The sequence below is a fragment of the Phocoena sinus genome, chromosome 13 (assembly GCF_008692025.1).
Source record: "Phocoena sinus isolate mPhoSin1 chromosome 13, mPhoSin1.pri, whole genome shotgun sequence".
NCBI classification, from domain to species: domain Eukaryota; kingdom Metazoa; phylum Chordata; class Mammalia; order Artiodactyla; family Phocoenidae; genus Phocoena; species Phocoena sinus.
In genome coordinates, this window is record NC_045775.1 from 77,443,556 (window position 1) to 77,462,163 (window position 18,608).

Genomic DNA, 18,608 nt, shown 5'->3' on the forward strand with positions numbered 1-18,608 from the left:
CCAGCCCTGCCAGGCTGAGCTGCTAGCTCCCAAGGGTGGACTCTGGCTGTTGCCAGGCAATGTGGATGCAGGCATTCTTTTGAAACTAACCTAAAGGACTCCTTTTTAATCATTTTTTCCCCCTGAGAGCATGTGATGTTTACTTTTGGGGGGCGCCCAGTTTTAAAGGTCTTAACGTGTTTTGGTCTTTCGGATACATCAGAAGTCACTGAGTTATTCTCTGGTTCCAGGGGCTATGTGTTATGACCTAAAAATTGGGATACATGGTCTGACAGAGGATTCTGCACCTGCTTCCAAGAGTCAAAGAAGTCTCAGGAGATACAATTTGGTTAAAGACACATCAGAATTTCTAGCATATCTTGATGGTTTGGGGAAGATAACGTGAAAGAATAAATAAAATAAATTTGCTATCATTTAATAAGTTCTGTACTAAGTACCAAATGCTGTGCTACGTCCTTTGTATATATTATCTCATTTACCAGTGAGGTAGAAATTATCACTCTTGTTTTACAGGTACTATCTCAAAGTTGTCCTAGTAGGCTCAAAAGTCAAACACAGATCTATCTGGCTCAGAAGCCAGTGCTTGTAGACGACTACACTCACAGAAACCCGGAGCACAGAAATCTGTACACAGATGTATCCCTGAAACTAAAAATATTACCTTGAAGGCGAGCCATAGCTCCAGATCTGCAAATGTCTTTCTTTTCAGTGAGAGCTGCCTGGAGATCAAGATGAGTAGCATTTAGTTCAATAGAGATTTTAGAATAATCCTTCCAATGTCCTCATTCCTGGGAAAGAACATTGGTACTTTTCTGGCAGCGGACACCCATTTAAGGGAGATTTGATAGAATGATAAGACACGAGGGTTTTCATTTTCAAGGCCTACCTCCTCTCATAATACAGCCTGAGTACTACATCATCAGGGAACGCTCAGACCTCCATGCCCCAGGTGGGGATGTTGTGGGAGCCCCAGGTAACACTGGAGAAGAGGGATGTCCCTTGGAGCCTAACTAGTACTGTTATACACACAGCAAAGGGGTCAATTTAGCATCTGCTGCTTTCTGCCAACAATCTACCCGTGGGGGAGGGAGTAGGGAAACAAGGGGCCCATCTCACTTGAGAAAGTCCAAGCCTGACAGCTGAAGGGTCCCAGAGCAGCAAGCATCACCTCGCCTCTTCTCTTGGACCATGTCAGCTGTCTGCTTGGGATTGACAGAGGCATCTGGCTTCTAAAAATACCCTACTGACCAAGGGCTGCCTATTCCAACTACAGCTGGGCATGACTGCAATCCAGGACTTAACTACTCCTTGCAAAGGAACTTTTCCAAAGTTTTCAGGCCCAATTTGAGAAGCACACCAGCCCATGGTCATTTTCGACTTTGTCAGTTTTGCTGGGCGGTGAATGGGACCCTTCCCAGGTCACTGTCCTCTGGCCTGGCTCATCCCTGTCTCCAGGAAAAGAGGCAGAGGGGGGGTGAGGGCCCAGTGGCTGAGAGGGGGTAGGGAAGGGGAGGTGCCTGTCCATTTATAGTCTTGCTGTTGGGATGTTGAAGGTGCTGAAATAGCAGCGAGGACAAGGGACTTGGCTCAGTGTTAAATATCTGCCGAGCTGCCCGAAGCTTCTGAGATGACAATAGGGGGAATGGAGAACGTGGAGGTCTTCACTTCTGAGGGCAAAGGCAGAGGTCTGAAGGCCACTAAGGAGTTCTGGGCTGCTGACGTCATCTTTGCCGAGCGGGCTTATTCCGCAGTGGTCTTTGACAGGTACGGAATGTGGGTTGTCTTCTTTTCTCCCATTGGTTTGGCCGGTGCTACATTCTCGAATACTTTGCTCTCAAAATCAGCAGGGAAAGGGATACAATCCAAGTGACCATTGATAACGCAGGGCACTCGGACAGCTAAGTGTTTGCTGGCATGACTGTTTCTGCAAACAGTCATGGCCAATGGGATTCGCTCTGGTGCCTGGGAGGGTTGCAAAGGTGAGCAAAGGCTTTGGGGCACGCTCTCAGAACACCAGTGAACTTGGCTGAGTGGGAGTGCTGTGTGTGGAGAGGGTGGAGGGACAGGGAGTGGAGAGGTGGGTATGTTGCCCTAGGAAATGTTCTCGTATGGAAGCCTCCATGTTTTTAGCTTCTGAGGTGTAATGAATATATTAGAGGATTAAGTCATTGATGAGACTTTAAAAAAGTAATTGTAAATACACAAGTAACTCTGGAATCCACTTACCTTTAAAAATTAGAATATCTCCAATGAACTGCAATCCCCTTTCACCTTTCCCACCCCATGTCCCAGTCCCCTCTGTCTTTCCTCAGAGGTAACCCTTGTTATGATTTTAATGTGTTTCCTTCTAGAATGTTCTTGTACTATTACATATATCTCTATCTCTATCTATCTATCTATCTATGTACCTGCCTGCCTATGTATATCCGTACTTATCAAGAAGTATGGCTGTCGTTTGTCTGTTTTTTCTTTTTAACAGAAACGGTGTCATACTTCTTTTTTTTTTCTGACTGCGCCATGTAGCTTGGGGGACCTCAGGTCCCCGACCTGGGCTTGAACCCAGGCCATGGCAGTGAAAGCCTGGAATGCTAACCACTAGGCCATCAGAGAACTCCCAATTGTATCATACTTTGGATTTCATTCTGGAACTTGCTGTTTTCACTCAACAACATGTTTTGATATATATCCTTATGGGAATTATAAGTCTATAGCCACTTCTTTTAAATCCTCAAAGATCTGTGTTTTTCCTGCCCACACGTAGATCTATCCATGTTGATACATATGCTGTATGGACTGCTGTGGATTTTAACTGCTGTGGATTGTCTACCCTATAAATATATGAACTTTTGAAAATCTATTCCCCTATTGAGAGACATTTGGCGGTTTCCAATTTTTCATAAAAACAAACATTTCTGTGATCAAAATCCTTGACCATGTCCACTTGTATACATGTGTGATTATTCTCTAGGATAAATGGCTAGAAGAGGAATCACTGTGCCATAGGGTGTGCTGTTTTCCATTTTAATAGGATCTCCAAAGTGGCTCTATTAAATTACATCCTTATTTCCCCACAATCCTGTCCATACTCGACCACCAAACTTTTAAAGTAGTACTAAATCTTTCTTTATTAACAAAACAAAACAAAACCCTGCACTGTGATAAAATCATGACAGTATCCTCTGAGCCCCAGAACTGGGGTGACCTGCCTGACGTTGAAGTGGTCTGAATTAAGATGGCCTCTGATAATCTAGGCTTTGTGGTTGGCTCACTGTATGACCATCCTGAGAATAGGCACGGCTTTTCGGAGATAATTTGAGTAGCATTCAAATTCTCATTTCTTCCAGTTTACCAAGACCTTCAGGGAAAAGGCAGTGAACAGAGTATATGGCTAGCTACAGCTGAAGAATTTAGGGGGGCTGAGATGGCAGTAATACCTCTTCAAGGGGAGCGTGTCTTTATTTACTTGTGTGTGTGTGTTGGGGGCAGTTGAGGAGTCAGTTGGATTCAGAATTAAGACACAAAAAGCTAGAAACACAGGAACGCTGAGCAATGATCTTGTTACCATTGCTGAGTTGCCACCTTGCCTTTTATGGAACACCTCTGTGGGTGTCTCCAATTCCCTAAAAGCCAATATAGCCAATCACGTTTCGTTTTCAAGAGCATTTGGAATTGAGCAGGTTTTCTTTCCATTACAAGAGTAAAACTTAGGAAGAAAAAAAATGTATTTTCACGCGAAGCTAGCATTAACATTGTTGTCTATTTCCTTCCAGCTTATTTTAAAACATAGGTTTCATTTGTACTATTAGCTGGGATCTTATAAACTATCATGGCTTTTCATTTAATGACTTAAGTACCTTCTGCGTTACTATACTCTCTTCATAAACATAGTATTTAACGGCTGCATGCTTTTTGACCACTCCTTTATAACTGGACATTTAGGTTGTTTACCTCTTTTTCTTACTATAAAGAATTCATCGTTCATTTGAAGTAATAACTATAAAAAACTTTATGTTGTGGATAAGATTCTAATAAAATCTTATATTATTGTTACAACACTAATAAAAATTAGGATGATTGGAGTAAACAATCTTTAAAATGATTAAAAACAATCTAAAAGACTATTTTAAAAAGTGATTTACCCAGCACACCTGAAATTAACACAACATTGTTAATCAACTATATTTCAATAAAAAAGAAAGATATTCAAATTACTGTTTCACAATTTTAAAAAAAGTGATATACTCAAACTCATCCCTGCACAGATGAGGGAACTGCTTGGGTGCACCTGAGACAGCCCAGAGAGGCATCAGAGGAAAGCTTTGCTCTGTTGAGACTCAGCCACTGTAGAGGAGAAAACTGACTGGAGAGGTAGGACCAGGTGACCCACAAAAGTCACTCTATAAAAGAGGCACCTTCGAATCCATGTTACTGCAAGCCATGTTATTTCTGCCTTACCCTCCAAACACAAACATGAAGAAAGATTTTATCTTTAGTTGAGTACTGCATTAAATGAAAATCTCTTCTTGCAAACGATACGTGACATGTACATGTATGTATATATGTATGTTATGAAGCATTACAACAAATGAACCCCTGTGAAACCACCATCCTACTTAACTAGAACATTCTAATACATGCATCTTCCCTATCTTTCCCTATCCTGTCTCATACTTGTTGCAAAGGTAACTACAGCAGTATCCTGAATTTTGTGTTATTTATTCCCCTGCCTTTTGAATACTAGTTTTATCACACATGTACATAGTCCTAAACAATGTATACTTTAGATTTTATAGTTTATTTTTCATCTTTTCTATATAGCTTTTTTTTAAAGATTTAATTTTATTGATTTTTGGCTGCTTTGGGTCTTCGTTGCTGCGTGCAGTCTTTCTCTAGTTGTGGCGAGCGAGGGCATAACTGGTTCATAATATACGTGATATTCAGCTTTAAAATATAATGCTGCTGGGCTTCCCTGGTGGCGCAGTGGTTGAGAGTCCGCCTGCCAATGCAGGGGACGCGGGTTCGTGCCCCGATCCGGGAGGATCCCACCGCGGAGCGGCTGGGCCCGTGAGCCATGGCCACTGAGCCTGCGCGTCCGTGAGCCTGTGCTCCGCAACGGGAGAGGCCACAACAGTGAGAGGCCCGCGTACCGCAAAAAATAAAAATAAAAATAAAAGTAAAATATAATGCTGCACTGTGTCATGCGTCTTTGCTAGAATAGACTGGGCTTAGCATTAAGAGCAACAATCCAGGACTTTATAATACAGTCCTTAGTCTGGTTAGGATCTCTTTAATTTTGCTTGTTGGAAAAACAGCTGGTCTGCTTAAACATAAAGGAGCAAGAATAAAAGAAAGACAATCCATTCAGACCTGGCAAATGTGTAGCACTTGGGCTACCATGATCCCTGGCAGACATGGCTAATCAATCAGGCAACTCCTTTCTTCTGAACTCCAATTTGGCCTCAGAGTTCTTTCTAGCAGGATACTCCAGGGAGCCACTGCTAATCAACCAAAACTGGTATTTAAAGGAAAGCCTATTTGCCGTCCCTTTTAGGTATTTTGGGTTGGGTGCTGGAAAGGGATGAAGGTGAAGTAAGTGGGTAAGGTCAATTTACCAAGGAGTTGTTTTACATGGATTTGGTCTTTCAAAATGGATGAGACCCCAGGGGTAGTGAAGGGGCTGTTCAAGGTTTCTCTCTGTCCTTCTAGCTCTGTACTTTGAGGGTTCCCAGTTCCAGGGAGGACAGAGAATAGAAGCTCCATGATTCCTTAGCCTGACTGATCTTGCTTATTTCTGCATGAGGTGGGGCTAATATGGAAATTCATTATGCTCTCTTGTATAGATTTTTTAAAAACTTATTTTAGAAAATATAGGAAAACCAAAGTAAGAAAATAAAAATTCTCTGCAACCTTAGCATTTACAGAAAACTACTGTTAACCTTCTGGTATATATCATTACAACTTTTTTTTTCTTTAAAAATTGAGGTATAATTGGCTTCTTACAATTCTTTTATGCAAATATGATGCATATAAAATATTTTCTTGATCCCAGCGATTTGTAGGTGGAGGGTGGTGGTGGGAGAGAAACACTGTCAAATGCTTCCCTAAATTCAAGATATTAAAATATTTGGGGGAGGTTATTTTACAATGAAAGGAATGTGACACAGTATAGTATTTTATCAATTCTAGAATACATGTTTCATTTTAACATCTCTGAAGTCACGGTGTGTCCTAAAATCTATGGCTCATTATGATTTAATTGGGAGCATTTTGATGCTGTTGTTTCTTAATGGTAAAAAAAAGTAGTACATTTAATAATTGACAATATCTTAGATTCAATGTAATTAACATATACATTTTTTTCTTTACACGAAAGTGGAAGTATTGTGCAACTTGTCTTCTTTACTTCACGATATATTGTGAGCAACTTTCCAAACCTTGATTATCCTTTCAAAGCATTTTTAATGACTGTATAATATTCCTTTTGTTGACTGTTATTCATCAGTTTGACAAGTGTTATATTTTGGATATCAAGGTTCTTTCCTACTTTTCCTAGTGGATCCTCCTTATGTCTCTGATTATTTATTAAAAATGAACTAGAAATATATATTTTGGATTCAAAAGACATTTTTAAGGCTCTTAATATAGATCTTCAATTCACCCCACCAAAGGGGATCAAACCAGTTTTCTCCATGAGTAGTAGAGCATTTGCCTCTCCTTCCCAACTCTGGCCAGCATGGAAAGCTATCTTTTACTTTTGTATTTTCCACCTTAACCTTTAAAACTTATTTTAGCGTTATTTTGTTTTGAAATTTTTTATTATTATTAGGGAGATGAAAGGTCCTTAAAAATATGTTTATTGGGGAATTCCCTGGAGGTCCAGTGGTTAGGACTCCGAGTTTCCACTCCTGGGGGCTCAGGTTCAATCCCCGGTTGGGGAACTAAGATCCTGCAAGCTGCACAGTGTGGCAAAAAAAAAAAAAATTTTTTTTATTGGTCGTTACATTTCTTCTTCTGTGATTTGTCTGTTTTATATTGATGCCCTCATTTTAAAATTATGTGTAGCTCATTTGTTTATTACTTCTCAATGTTCAAGACTTCTAAATTTTCTGAATTCTTTTGCATCATTTTGGTTTCTTAGCTCATTGGATTTCTTTTCTTTTTTTTAATATTTATTTATTTGTTTGGCAGCACTGGGTCTTAGTAGTGGCAGGCGTGTCTTTAGTTGTGGCATTCAAACTCTTAGTTGTGTCATGTGGGATCTAGTTCCCTGACCAGGGGTTGATGCTAGGCCCCCTGCATTGGGAGTGTGCAATCTTAGCTACTGCACCACTAGCGAAGTCCCCAGCTCATTGGATTTCAATTCTTTTATAGTCCTCAATTAGTTTTGACTTTCTTTAATTTTTCATGTCTTTTATATTTTAAACTATCCATTTTTCTCATTTTACATGTATCTTTTAAAATGATGTCTAAGCTTTAAATTTCTTTTTTTTCTTTTAGTTTACTTTTATTCCAGTTACTTATTGTCATTGCATCTTTCATTTTCCTTTTTTAGCTTATTTAGTTCATTTTACACCAAATGGAATGAGAAGATAAATAGTTTTAGTCTTAAGTGTGACTCAGGCCTCAGCAAGGAGATTGGATCCTTATCTCTTCTGTGCTTGGTCTTGGAAGGACCCTTCCAGCCCTCTGAAGTACAACCTCCATCTTTTCCAAACTGTAAAATCAATCAGTTGGTTAACCCAGTTGACCCACAGACTAAGGTCCATGGGGCACAATTTATTACAATATGAATAAAGTCACATCATCACCATCACCTTCAAACAATACCCACAACCAAAAGATACATGCTCAGCCTGGAATAGATTCCAAAGAATTCACCAGGGGCATGAATTTGAAGCATGTTTTACAGTAACATTGAAAAACTTCTCCTAATAGCCATCTACCAATAACAAACTGTTATTTGCAAGAAAGAGGGTTCTGAACTTTTTCTTTTTTAATTGACAGAAGAGTAAGAAATGGGCACCTCGAGCAGAAGATACAGAGTCATATTTCAGGTCAAAATGGGAGAGATAAGAAGTCCTAGCCAGAGCTCAAGCCATTTAAGAAGGTCTTAGATATCCTTACCTTTAGAGACACCAACTCACAACATGTCAAAGTGTAGTTTTGCTTACCACTCTGAATGGACTTTCATAATGCTGCTTTTGAAATTGTTATTAAATTCCAGTTTGCATTTTTGTTTTTGTTTTAAAAAAATTGGAACTATTAAAAGGTGTTATCAGTCCCAATCCTTTTCCTGGGGCACCTGCAAGCTTTTAGGCCTTTGACACTGAGCTTCTATTGCCTGATAGGTAGAACAGGTCTGTTGGCACAGTCTGGAGATGGAAAGCGCTATTTTCAAGGTTGTATATTTCCTGGTGACAACCCGGCAGAGATGATGTACACGAAGAGTCGGGCCATAGAGGGGAATTGAGTCATGTGACCCTGAGGATCTCTTCCAGCCTGAGATTTCTGGGTTGCACCATTTCTTCAGTACATGCAAAGGACTCCAGTTCAGAAAGAGAAGGGTGCTAAGCTAATATAGGAATAAAGCTTGTTCTGATTATTATTTTATTTTAGCATCAAATACAAGATATGACATAGGAAATGTGCTTGTGGGCATCTCTAGAAGCCAAAAATACGATTTGATTATTCTTTTTTTAACAGTCCCAGATGTCTTGAATTTAGAGTATATCTAGCCTACTGGTTCCTAACCTGAGTCCACGGATCCTTAGCTAAGGAAACACCTATAATTGGAGGATCAAAGTTTATGTGGATGTGCATGCATGCTTTTTATTTCTGAGAGAAAGTTATCTCTTTCAAAATGATGCTCAACCCAGAAGAAAGTCGAGACCCATTGAATTCATACAATCCTCTCTTACAGATGAGGAAACTGAGGCTTTCCCCAGGTCACAGGAGTGAGTCATAGGGCAGGTATGAATCTCCCAGGATCTTGTCTGTCATCATTTCTCACTGCCTCCCATCCCCTGACACACAAGTGGGCCCAGCATTGCCTACTTAATTTTCTTTTGTTCTTGTCAGGCCAATGAATATTATTTAACCTTAATAAAAGAAAGAATACACACCCTTCAATTTCAGAAGAATAAACATCTGGTTCTGGGGCTTGAGAATGGTTAGATCCAAAAACTCATAGGTAAGAAATAGAAATATACATGTGATTATACAGGAAAAAAAAGTGTTTATAATAACAAACCAATGTATTAGTTTCCTACTGTTGGTGTAAAAATTACTACAAATTTAGTGGCTTAAACAACACAAATTTATTATTGTACAATTCTGGAGGTCAGAGATCTGAAATGGGTCCACAGGACTATGTTTCCTAGACTTTTCTAGCTTCTACAGAATGCCTGCACCCCTGGGTTTTATCTTCAAAGCAGCTACGTAGCATCTTCTCCTCCTCTGACCTCCGGCCTCCTTATTAGGAGCTTGTGATTACGTTAGGCCACCCAGATGATTCAGGATTACCTCCGCATCTCAAGGTCCTTAATCTTAATTATATCTGCAAAGTCCCTTTTGCCATGTAAGGTAATTCGCAGTTTCCAGGATTAGGACATTGACATTTTGGGGGGGGCTAATTTCCAGCCTATCACAACCAATCATATGAATTTCCTATTAATCCAATTTATCACAAAAGATGTTAAGAAGTGGCAAGGATAGTGGATTTTGTTTTTTAAGTTCTTGACTAGCTCCTAAATGATTCTTTTTAAAGAGTTGAAAGTGCCCAAGAGAATATGAGAATATCTATCTATCTATCTATCTGAGTAGGGAAAAATAAAGATGAGAACATGAGAAAAAGAAAGGTATTTCAAAAGAAATTACTGTCAGCTGGGCCTGTTTGAAAATCAAACCGACTATGAGCTTCTCCAGGTCTCGTGGAGAGAGTTGGGCTTTCAGCCCATGTAATTCTATGTGGGCCCATGGGAACACCAGAATTAACCATGGCATATGCACAAACACAAGTGTAGCCTTTAATCTGGTAACAGCTGGTGGGTAGGTGGTGGGGGATAAACGATGCTATAAATGGAAATCATTTAATAAAGGGATTAGAGAAATTCCTGAACAGATAGTTCAGAAAATGAGTAACTGTGAAAGTATTCAGGTTACAGCCTTAAACATTGGCACTTGATTTTAAGGGTAACCACAGTAGATTTAGAAATATGCTTTTAATTTGGTGCTTTAATTTAGCTGTGGAGGTCAGATGTGTTGAAATGTCATATGACCCGTTGTGAGCTGTGTTGCTAAATTTTGTTAACTAATCCTTAAATGCAGAAGTTTGGGGATAATAGCCTTTTAAACATAGATTAGGTCAAATGCCATGTTGTCCCCATAACAATGTCACCTTCACTCATTTGCCTCTAAAGATGTGTTCTGAGCCTGGCAAGAGGGGTTTGGTCTCAGGTAGAATGTGGGAGATGCATCCAGGTCTGAGTGGGGCGTGTGAACCTCGTCCTGGGAGTCGCGGCAGAGAAAATCTTGAGAGGTGCTATTTTAATGAAAGAGATGTTAAAAATAAATAGGTAATCCCTAGGTCTGACCTAGGGATGCAGTACCACCTAACTTCTTCTGCTAAGGTAAATAATCATGCAAATGTGAATCCAGTGATACCCCTTAAGTGTTGACACGGGCCATTTAAAAAGGACATTAGGTAGATGCCATAGGGAAAAGAAAGTTAGTGTACCAACTCTGGCCGTGTTTCTCCTCTCTGCAGAAGCCTCCAGTGGCTTCCCTCTGCTGCAGAATAAGGACTTGCTACTGAGAGTTGCATTCCAGGTCCTCCACAGTCCGGTCATTTTTCCAACATCTTTTCCCCATACGGTGCATCCTGTGATCTGGTCAAACATCTTCTCCTCTCTCCTATATGTGCCTGCCCCGACTCCTCCCCCCAAGGAAGCCTTTGATTCATGCCAGTGCCTCTCTGTGGTGGAAGAATTTGACCTTCTGAGTACAAGTCAACTCATCTTTAGAGGGTCAGAACAGTGCGTACCCCCCTCCTCGGTGATCACCCTTCCAGATTCCTCCCTCCCTCACCTTGAACCCTGCAGCAGGTTCCCAGCACTCCTGGATGGCATGCCTCACCTTGCTTATATGTGTTTATGCCCCAGCCCAGCCTTGGGACTGCCTGAAGGCAAAATTTGTATCTTCTTTGTCTTTAAGGCCCTCTGTCACCTAGCTCAATGCACAGCACATAATAGAAGCTCAATAAATATTTTTTAATAAACTTAAACATTTTTAATTTACTTTTAAAAATTGAAGTATAGTTTAAAAAGAATATAAATAAAAACAAAAAATTTAAAAAATTGAAGTATAGTTTAAAAAGAATATAAATAAAAACAAAAAATTTAAAAAATTGAAGTATAGTTGATTTACTATATTATATTAGTTTCAGGTGTACAACATATTGATTCAATATTTTTATAGATTGTACTCCATTTAAAGTTATTACAAAATAGTCTACATTTCCCTGTGTTGTACCCTTATGACTTATTTCTTTATAGCTTATTTATTTTATACATAGTAGTGTGTACCTCTTAATCCCATACCCCTATCCTGCCCCTCCTACTTTCCCTCTCCCCACTGGTAACCACTAGCTTGTTCTCTATATCTATGAATTTGTTTCTGTATTGTTATACTCATCCATCTATTTTATTTTTTAGATTCCACGTATAAGTGATAACAAACAGTATTTGTCTTTCTCTCTCTGACTTACTTCACTAAGCACAATACCCTCTAGGTCCATCCACATTGTTGCAAATGATGCCCGATAAATACTTGTAAAAGAAGAAAGAGGGGAAGGAACAAGGAAGAAAGACAGAATTTAAAATATTGTAAAGTTCTCTGGGTACTTGAGGGATGTGATGTTCTTTAAGACGTGTGCCCTCCCCCTCGATTTTTGAGGGGAGACCACTTTGCAGGATGAGAGTTTTTAAGCAGCCCAGGAAGCCAGCACTGCTGGTCCAGTTCTCTCTGGTTGTGCTCTTGGAGGACTCATCCACCTTGCAGGCACCTTCTATTTGCACTTATCTGTCCAGTAACTGGTTATTTCCATACAAGGAGCTGAGCAACAGCTGCCTTTCCATCCCACTTGACTCTGACAGATGACATAGCCCAGGGCTGCAGAGCAAAAAGTGAGCGGGGGACCGCTGGCTGGGGCAGGGCACACTCAGGGCTGCAGGCAAAGCAGGTAGGCTTGGTGGCTTCCTCTGCCTTCTGTGCTGAGAGCAGTGTCAGCCCTCAGGGATAGTGAGGATAGTGATGACCTGTACTCTAAAGGGTTGTTGTGAAGGTTTAACACAAGAGAACTGCTAAAAAACATCTCTTTCAATTGCAAAGCATTGTGTGAATGGGACTCTTGTGGGGACTGGGAAAATGAGACTAAGGAGGAGAAATGAGGCTTGGTGAAGGTCACTAGCTAAGCTGGCTGGAAGAAGCACTCTTTCTCCTGTAATCTAAAAAGTGGTTTTAAGTGGGAGAGGGATAAATTGAGAATTTAGGATTAACAGACACACACTACTATATATAAAACAGATGAACAACAAGGACCTACTCTTATAGCACAGGGAACTGTATTCAATGTCTTGTAATAACCTATAATGGTAAGGAATCTGAAAAAGAATATATATTATATATATGTATGTATAACTGAATCACTTTGCTCTATACCTGAAACGTTGTAAGTCAACTATACTTCAATAAAATAAATAAATTAAAAAGTGGTCTTCGAACTTTAATTGAGGTATAGTTGATGTATGATATTATATGTTACAGGTGTACAGTATAATGAGTCACAATTTTTTAAGTTTATACTCCATTTTTAGTTATGATAAAATATTGGCTATATTCCCTGGGTTGTACAATATACCCTTGTAGCTTATTTTATACCTAATAGTTTGTATCTCTTACTCCCCTACCCTTATACTGCCCCTTCCCCCTTCCCTCTCCACACTGGCAACCACTAGTTTGTCCTCTATATCTGTGAATCTGCTTCTTTTTTGTTATATTCACTAGTTGGTTGTGTTTTTAAATTATTTATTTATTTATTTATTTATTTATTTACTGCGGTACGTGGGCCTCTCACTGTTGTGGCCTCTCCCGTTGCGGAGCACAGGCTCCGGACGCGCAGGCTCAGCGGCCATGGCTCACGGGCCCAGCCGCTCCGCGGCACGTGGGATCCTCGCGGATCGGGGCACGAACCCGCATCTCCCGTGTCGGCAGACGGACTCTCAACCACTGCGCCACCAGGGAAGCCCGGTTGTGTTTTTTTAGATTCCACACATAAGTGATATCATATAGTATTTGCCTTTCTCTGTCTTATTTCACTTATCACTTCCCTCTAAGACATCACATCTTTTAGATGCTCTCATGGTGGGGAAGTAAAGAAGGGGTGGTATTTCTATCACGGAAGTACCCTTGGGCCCCTACCTATAGGTTCTCTTCCAGTTGGGAAGTCGTCCTCTGTGGCGGCTGCCTGGGAATTTGTGGGTGCTGGAGGAGAGCAGGTGCTCAGAGATCACCTGGCCCAACCTCTGACACCTACTGAGGACTTGTTCCGTGCCAGGCTCTTAGCTGCTACTTTACACGTTGTTTCATTTAATCCTCGAATCACTCTGAGAGTGGGAGAATTTTGGAACTTCTTTGTAATTTTCTTCTTGCTTGAGTTTTTTAAGATACCAAGTACGTTTCATTAAAAAATAATAGTTGGGGCTTCCCTGGTGGCGCAGTGGTTGGGAGTCCGCCTGCCGGTGCAGGGGACGCGGGTTCGTGCCCCGGTCCGGGAGGATCCCGCGTGCCGCGGAGCGGCTGGGCCCGTGAGCCATGGCCGCTGAGCCTGCGCGTCCGGAGCCTGTGCTCTGCAATGGGAGAGGCCACAACGGTGAGAGGCCCGCGTACCACAAAAAAAAAAAAAATAAAAAAAAAATAATAATAATAATAGCTGGACTTCCCTGGTGGTGCAGGGGTTAAGAGTCGACCTGCCAGTGCAGGAGACGTGGGTTCGATCCCCGGTCCGGGAAGATCCCACATGCGGCAGAGCAACTAAGCCCGTGCGCCACAACTACTGAGCCTGTGCTCTAGAGCCCATGAGCTGCAACTACTGAGCTCGCGTGCTTAGAGCCCATGCTCCACAACAAGAGAAACCACCGCAGCGAGAAGCCCACACACGGCAACAGAGTAGCCCCCGCTCGCCGCAACAAGAGAAAGCCTGGGTGCAGCAACGAAGATCCAATGCAGCCAAAAATAAATAAAAAATTTAAAAAAGGTAATAGTCATTTGTCTAAATGATATCAAGATCTAAGTGTTGCTATTCTCATTTTCACATAAGGAAACGAAGGCTCAGAGAGGTTAGGGTACTTGCTTGAGGTCACACAGTCAGTAGATACTGGAATCAGGGGCTGAACTCAACTCTGACCTACTCCAGGTCTGACTTTCTGTAATACCCATCCCACCACCAACAAAAAGAGATGGAGACCAGAAAGACAAGCTTTTTTTTTTTTTTAAACTTCCCCTTCCTGCCTACCTGATACTTCCATACATACTGCCCCCCTCCCGCCCCCCAAGAAAGGGTAGAATTTAGGTTATCTCCCATATCTACATTCATGCTACTTAAAGCTGCAGCATCAGTATCACCTGGGAGCTTGTTAGAAATGCAGAATCTCAGGCCCCACCCCAGACCTGCTGCATTAGAACCGCATGATCTCTGATGACGTGCACGCACACTAAAGTTTGAGGAACCCCTCTCTGCATCAGACCCACCCTCTTCCTTCTTCCTAGTTCCAGCCTCGTGGCTAAGCCTTAATGGTAGGTGGGGTGATGGAGAGAAAGGTCAGCCTCATCTCAAGGAGATCTAAATTAGGAGATAGCTCATAATACTTCCTGGATTTCACCAGCTTTTAAAAATTGACTCTAAGTCCTAAAAAAATTGTGGAATGAGATTTAAACAGGTGTGTGAGCCTGTAGAAAATAATTTGGTGGTTAACATTTGGAATCCACTATGTGTTCACTAGGAGAAAAATCATTTCAGATTGATCACGTTTTCTTTCCATGAAGAGGAATTAAACGTTTGTTATAGCAAAGTGATTGTAAAGACTCTCATGAGACAATATGAAGGTGAAATATTATTGAACCGATAGTTGCATTGAGTCAAGGCCTGATAAGGGATTATATGCATGACTGTAAAGGTCTCTCCATCACCCAGACTGGGGTGAAATCTATACTGTAGCATCTTGGGGCTCTGTCCCCTGCCTTCTCCTGGTCAAAGTAGCAGTAGCGGCATAGTTATGATGCGCTGAGGATTCTGTGCAGCTGTAAATATGCCAGGGTAATTCTACTCTTCCTCTCTCGTTGGGAAAGCTTAAGGGAATGTAAGGGAGAGAGGAAGACATTATTATGGGAATAACCTTGCATCTACTGTAAGTTATAAATAAGCACTAACCTTTCATGCCCTTGAGTACTTTATGACTAGTAACGAATTACTAACATCACACCTCACAGCAGATGGGGGCACAGCAGTTTGTGGAGTTGGCCGCCCATCACTTCCACTCTCTCTCTGAGTCAGGAGAATACATCAGATAACATCTGTGACATCAGTAACCTCGTCAATCTTTACTCCTGCAAAACACGCCGAGCTATGACATACATCATAACGTGTAGACTTCATTTTGTGTAAAACATGTCATGTCTCATGTCCCATCATATCGTAAGTGGTTACGATGTTTTTATTCTTTGGGGAAGGGGACATTCCATTTCAACAATGAGAAGAATATGTCGCACAGTATGCCCTCTCCCGGGCCACGGTGCCAATGACAAGTGACTTTTGGCAAGAGGATTGGGAGGAATTTCCAGCCACTCCTTTGGCTTAGGAGACTTCCTTGGTTCCTCCGTTGTGATCCAGGAATACCCTGTGGCCCCCCTATTATAGTAGGTGCTCATGTTGCATGGTGATCCCAAGTTCAAGTGTTCATCCAGCAACTTGTGGTATTCCCGGTGGCTAACGCATGAAGGTTGTAACTCTACGACCTCTTGCTGAATTAAATCGAAGGGCTCATATGAAGAGCACAGTAAAGTTCCCTATACTGGTTTCACTGAAAAATATCTGTCAGAAGCATAGCTACAGCTAGAGGGGATCTTTGGAAACCCAAGCCCCTCATTTTGAAAAATGAGAATCTGAAGCTTAGAAAGACAAGGATAGCCAGTACCCGAACCCCAGTCCCCCAAAAGCCAGTGTGGTGTCCCCCAATCACAGGTTTTCTCCCTCCATTTCCAGCCTTGTGAATGTTGTGTGCCACACTTGCTTCAAGAGGCAGGAGAAGCTCCACCGCTGCGGGCAGTGCAAGTTTGCCCATTACTGTGACCGCACCTGCCAGAAGGATGCTTGGCTGAACCACAAGAACGAGTGTTCGGCCATCAAGAGACATGGGAAGGTGCCCAATGAGAACATCAGGTCAGAGCTGGGCCCCGGGGTGGAGACTGGGATTCCCAAATGTCAGGCGGGGGATGGCGGCAGGGACAGCATGCCCAGGTCCAAGCAAGCTGGGATGAGTGCAAATCAGGAAACAGTCTCAAAGAGACAGAATATGGTCAATTCTTCCGTGCTCTCCCTTGGTCTGGGAAGCCCATCTATGAGGGGATCTCCACTGGTGGAGCTGGTTGCAGACTTGTCCCGTGCAGCTCCCCAGCGTTTAATTTTTTATTTTATTTTATTTGTTTATTTATTTTTGGCCGTGTTGGGTCTTCGTTGCTATGTGCGGGCTTTCTCTAGTTGTGGCGAGCGGGGGCTACTCTTGGCTGCGGTGCGCGGGCTTCTCATTGCAGTGGCTTCTCTCATTGCAGAGAACAGGCTCTAGGCTCACGGGCTTCAGTAGTTGTGGCTCATGGGCTCAGAAGTTGTGGCTCATGGGCTCTAGAGCGCAGGCTCAGTAGTTGTGGCGCACGGGCCTAGTTGCTCCGCGGCATGTGGGATCTTCCCAGACCAGGGCTCGAACCCGTGTCCCCTGCATTGGCAGGCAGATTCTTAACCACTGCACCACCAGGGAAGCCCCCCAACGTTTACTTTTTAAAAATTGATCTGCCTGTGTCAAAAAATTAATGAGTGGCAGAGAGTCACCAAAGTGTCCCTTGGTCACAGGCTTTATCTTGTGGGCATGGGCTGCCTAATGGTTAACAAGTGGGCCTTCTCTGTCCTCAGAGTGAAGTAAGGCCCTCTGTCTCATACTCAAAGTTCTGTACTTTCTGTGCTATATAGCACGGGGAGATCAGCTTTGTGACGACCTAGAGGGGTGGAATGGGGAGGGTGGGAGAGAAGCCCAAAAGGGAGGGGATATAGGTATACATATAGCTTATTCACTTTGTTGTACAGCAGAAACTAGCACAACATTGTAAAGCAATTATAATCTAACAAAGATGTAAAAAAAAACAAAAAACCTCCCCAAAAAACAAAAAATAAAGTTCTGTGCTTTCTAGGGCCCTCCCTCTTGTCCCACGTTAACCCCCGCTTCTCCTCCAGAGCCCTTTGCTTCTTCCAGACCAGGCCTTCCTTGCCCCTGCTCCCTGCATATGCACGTTTGGGGCTGCCTCAGGGCCTTTGCTTATACTGTTTCCCCTCTTAGATTGTCTTCTCTGCCTTCTCTCTATCTAATCATTAAGAATGTGAATAAGTTCACACATGATGTCGACATCCACTACCTCACTTTGTCTCCTAAACACCTCTGCGTTGGAGGAGGTCATTGAGAGGACACGACTTCCGGTTGACCTGCAAGCTGGACCCAGGTCTTCATCCCCTCCCCTGTCCTTGGAATGTGCTCGCTTGCCTTCCCCACCTCCCAGAAGCTGCCCAAGAATGTGGCATTGAGATTGTAATGTGGTGTTGAAATCATCTGGGAGGAATGACTGAACCCAGTGAAGGCCTCTTTATAAACTCTAAAATTCGGCTGGCAGGGGACAAGATCTTTTTTTTTTTAAATTTATTTTTTTTGTGGTACGCGGGCCTCTCACTGTTGTGGCCTCTCCTGTTGCGGAGCACAGGCTCCGGATGCGCAGGCTCAGCGGCCACGGCTCACGGGCCCAGCCACTCCGCGGCACGTGGGATCTTCCCGGACCGGGGCACGAACCCGCGTCCCCTGCATCGTCAGGCGGACTCTCAACCACTGCGCCACCAGGGAAGCACCCAAGATCTTTTTATCTGTGGCCACCCAAGACAAGCCTCCTAAGTAAGTCCCCTGCTGATTCAAACTGCCACCCACCAATCTGGAGTGGTCAGCCTCTCTTCCTGCCCTCTGTGGATGGGGGCCAGTTTGTGAACCAACACTCTGCGGGTTAGCACGGCAGGGGATACATATTATCCTCACTTTACTTGCCACTGGAGAGGTTCAGGGAGGTCAAGTGACTTGCCCAGGGTCACACAGTAAGAAGTGGAGTCGTCAGACTCCTTCTCCAGTGCTCATCTTAGCCGCACAGTCAGGAGAGACCCAGGCTGCCGCACCTCACTGTGTCCCCAGGCCCCTTCCATGATTGCCCAGACCCACGTGACCTGGCTTCTGCCCACCTCTCCACCTTTATGT

General features: G+C 42.7%; 1 protein-coding gene across 2 annotated transcripts in view; it reads left to right on the forward strand.

Annotated features, from left to right (window-relative positions):
* The first annotated feature begins 1,589 nt into the window (after positions 1-1,589).
* SMYD1 (SET and MYND domain containing 1) overlaps positions 1,590-18,608 on the forward strand; it is a 37,733-nt gene continuing 20,714 nt past the window's right edge. The window contains exons 1-2 of one of the 2 annotated variants that reach the window (XM_032653037.1): positions 1,590-1,764; positions 16,316-16,492. In XM_032653037.1, the coding sequence (XP_032508928.1) occupies positions 1,628-1,764; positions 16,316-16,492 (314 nt within the window). In that variant the 5' untranslated portion in view covers positions 1,590-1,627. The remainder of the gene's footprint in view (positions 1,765-16,315; positions 16,493-18,608) is intronic. The other variant, XM_032653038.1, reaches the window with a different exon arrangement.